The sequence below is a fragment of the Diaphorina citri genome, unplaced genomic scaffold (genome assembly GCF_000475195.1).
Source record: "Diaphorina citri unplaced genomic scaffold, Diaci psyllid genome assembly version 1.1 scaffold1979, whole genome shotgun sequence".
In the NCBI taxonomy this organism is placed as follows: domain Eukaryota; kingdom Metazoa; phylum Arthropoda; class Insecta; order Hemiptera; family Psyllidae; genus Diaphorina; species Diaphorina citri.
The window spans coordinates 22,177-25,994 of record NW_007379405.1 but is presented as its reverse complement, the minus strand read 5'-3'; the positions used below and the strand labels follow the sequence as shown (position 1 = coordinate 25,994).

The window sequence follows — 3,818 nt, the reverse complement described above, 5'->3', positions numbered from 1 at the left end:
AGTCAAAGAGGCGTAAGCGCACTTTAGTCTATTTATTTTGTGCTGCAATTATTTCACAAACCATGGCGAATCGCTTGGGTAAATTGGTACTTGTGGTTCTCATACTTAGAAGTCTTAGAACCGAGGCCAAATGTCCAACATATATGTATATGTTAAATGCTAATTAATCTAATTATAATAATTTCTATTGTAATTACCTAGAGGGTTTACTGCCTCGGTGGTGTAGTGGTCAAGATGCTCAATTGGTACACAGGAGGGTGCGGGTTCAATCCCAGTCAAGACACGGAATTTCATCCTCATTTATAAAGCTGTGTACACAGATAGACGACACCGTCGATTGACTCGATTGATGTCGACTGAAATTGTACACTGCCTCGACAACATAGATTCACCTCGTCGATTGACGGTGTCGACTGTGTGTACACAGCTTTAGACAATAATATAAAATAAATAAATGCAAATAATTATTGGTATAATTATTTAGAAAAGAATCTTCACAAATTAAAATAGAAATTTTCAAAGACAATTGAGATTCGACATTCAACTGAAGAAAGTTTGGTGAGCTTTCGGGAATACTCAGATTCCCATCGTGAATGATGTTCGATAGTGTCATAGTGCTCTTCCACAACTTCAGGATTGTTTGCAGTTTGCCATTAAATAGGTTGATGATACTTTTACGTCTGTCGATCTTGGTCTGACGATGGGAATCTGCGTATTCCCGAAAGCTAACCAAACTTTCTTAGTTGAATATCGAATCTCAATTGTCTTTTAAAATTTATATAAAATAAATACATATTGAACTTTCCTTAGACTTCAGATCAGAACGTTCTGGGAATATTATGAATCCACTATTGAAGAATTGATTGAAGTTGCGGAATTTCTGCAACTATTTGAAGTCTGAGAGACAGTTTGCTATTGTTCTCTGAAAGTTCATCTCGAATGAAATAATGGATCGGGAAAATGTTCAAGGTCGGTTGGTCGTTTACATCACTGATATAAACGACTCTTAGCTCTAAACTTGTAGGTATACTCAGCGAGTGTCCCAAGATCCAAGATCAGTGCCCTAAATCACCAAAGTCAATATTTTCGCTCTGTATAAACCTTTGTTTCTTAAGGGATAAACCTTTGTTTCTTATATTTTCCAAATATAAAAGACCTTGTTTATACTGCTAGGGTACCTAAAGGGACTGCACTCCTATTCCGGCAGGATAAACAAGGCATATTCTACAATTCTACATATTACCTCTTGAACCTGGTTCGTCTTCACTTGAACTCGAGCTATCGTTCACCGAGTTCGCCAAATGATCTAAATAGTACGAGTAAATTCCAGAAAGAAAAGGATTCGTCCGGTCACTATTACCATCATCCCTGCATTTTCTGGCGTATCTGCTGTTGCTGTAGGGTCTCTGGGGTGACTGATTTCCAGTGTCGTCCTTGGCAAGTTGGGACCGAATGGCGTTTAGGCAACATGGATGCCGCCTATCACTCAGGCATAGGCAGCTTCCAGTGTTGTCCCTGCCAAGTTGGGAACGAATGGCGTATAGACAACAAGGAGGCCGCTTATCACTGAGTCGTAGGCAGAAGCTGCAGTGGCATTCTTCACTCTTAGACAGGACCCCTGCCTCGGCGTAGGTATCTGGACAGACAACTGAAAATCCAAATCACACGGACTTATAGGGATTGGTTTGTAAATTCGTATAAGCTTAACCCATCCCTTGGGGCAATTGCCCCAACACCTAAGCCTCAGAGTGGGCTTTTTGTGTATGGAGTTAAGCTGGATTAGATTTAACCTTTAGCCCTTTACCAAAGTAGAATCTCAGCCAAGCTGTTCCGAGAACGCCCCGGGATGTTTAGCCCATTCGGCGTAGGTATCTGGACAGACAACTGAAAATCCAAATCACACGGACTTATAGGGATTGGTTTGTAAATTCGTATAAGCTTAACCCATCCGTCCTTTTTTTAAGACACTTACGAGAATCACCATAACTTAGTGACAATTTTATTTTTTTCATATAAAAGTTGGTACTAATGAAAGATAACAAGATTATCTATCAGCTGAATTTATCAAAACAAACAATAACTTTCATTTTCATTTAGTTCAACTTTTTGATTCGTGAAGTCAACATGTCGTCGAGAAATAATTGGAGCACGCCTCGAGGGTAATTTTCTTGAACATTTTTTTTTTAAATCATATTTCATAATTATTTATTTAGAAAAAGTATTTGAAACAATATATTTTTCCGTTGTGTATAATTAGTTTAAATTTTTATAGAGAAATAAAGTTTTGGCAGTGGTTTAAACTTTGCTGTCCTTTTTTTAGGACGCAATGCCAGGGGGTCATTTCATGTCATTATCAAAATTTAGCTTTGTTATGTCCATTTTTTCATTACTGTGCTGTTTCAGAGTTACAATTAGTGAAATATTAGATGCACTTGAGGCTGACGAACTCATTCCAGATGGAACCGAGCGAATTTTGTTCCTTACTCCACCAGTGGAGGATGGAAATAACACTGATATTGACATTGACTTGTCAGATGATGAACATGAAGGAAACCTGAATCATCTGGGAAGCAAACTTTCAAGTGCTGAATGTGAACTAAGGCTCAATTACACCGATGGAGAGTTTGGAGGGATGTCTTCAACAGACGACATCATTGATAGACCAATAACTGCATTATTTTCCAGTCATGGAACTATCGAGAGAATGGATCAAGGTGAGAAAAATTGCCCATCAAAATATCTCGTTTTATGAGATAAAGTCGGATATTGGAACAGTAGAAAGATGGTCACCAGCAGAGAAAAGAAGAGTAAGAGTACCCCAACCAGCAGCCATAAGTGCTTACAACAAGAACATGGGTGGAGTGCCTGGAGTGGACATGATGGACCAAGCCATAGCAGTTTATCGCTCGCGTATCAGGCAGATTATGCTCTGTCCTATTTTATCCAGTTTTGGATCCGAAAATGCTATTCAAAAATAGGCTTTTTCTTTTTTCGGAACCAAAATTGGCCAAAACGCAAATTTTCGTGTATGTTTGGTACCGTAGTTGTCATTTACGCCCTATTTAACGCGTGACCAGTTTGTTTATGTGTTTATAAAAATATATAGGTAATAGGTAATTATTTCTTCTTCTACCCAGTTCCCTTTTACCTTCAGCATGCCGGGTTCTCCTGCAAATTTTTTTTTTTTTTTTTTTTTTTTTTTTGAAAAAACCAATAATATCTAGTGTAAGTTCTCAAAGCGTGGGGCCCCCAAAACCGCGGGGCCCGTGGCAGTCTGCCATTCTGCCTTATGGGTAATCCGGCCCTGCACGTCACATGTAACTATTATGGGTGTTTAGGTGATGGACTTCTTTTAGGTTTTAGGGTAATGAGCGAATGACTTAAATTGAATAAGTTTGGAAACCCCTAATGCTCTAGAGCTCTAGTAGGATAATTATGCAAATAATATGGTGACCGTGCGTTCCGTTTTAGAAATTGACATGGCGCCTGTACTAAACCATAGGAAATGCAAGATGACGCGCCATCGGAATCGGTTCCCTTTTAGAAATTGACATGGTGCCTGTACTAAACCATAGGAAATGCAAGATGACACGCCATCGGAATCGGTTCCGTTTCCGAAAGTTTCCCGAAATGAAAATACACTGCGGATGCTTCAGAGCATCAGCATTCTCTATGTTGCCTCAGTGTGATTGCGCCCTAATAATTATAATTCTACCGATTCCCATAGTACTAATTCGTTGATAATTTTGATAATCATAATTTTAATAATGATCACGATATGAATGATACTAGTCATAGTGCTCCGCTATAGGTTATTC

At 38.8% G+C, this 3,818-nt stretch overlaps 1 protein-coding gene across 1 annotated transcript; it reads left to right on the top strand.

Annotated features, from left to right (window-relative positions):
* Positions 1–2,020: 2,020 nt before the first annotated feature.
* On the top strand, positions 2,021–3,117 carry LOC113470972. The gene is made up of 2 exons (XM_026829793.1): positions 2,021–2,159; positions 2,404–3,117. Exons 1-2 carry the CDS (start codon positions 2,125–2,127, stop codon positions 2,750–2,752), a joined length of 384 nt encoding a protein of 127 aa, XP_026685594.1. The 5' UTR covers positions 2,021–2,124; the 3' UTR covers positions 2,753–3,117.
* Positions 3,118–3,818: the final 701 nt, after the last annotated feature.

Excerpts from the sequence above, each read along its gene's own strand:
- LOC113470972 (XM_026829793.1), top strand. The coding sequence starts at position 2,125 with ATGTCGTCGAGAAATAATTGGAGCACGCCTCGAGG. Across the intron at positions 2,160-2,403 it reads AATTGGAGCACGCCTCGAGG|AGTTACAATTAGTGAAATAT; the intron begins GTAATTTTCTTG and ends GTGCTGTTTCAG.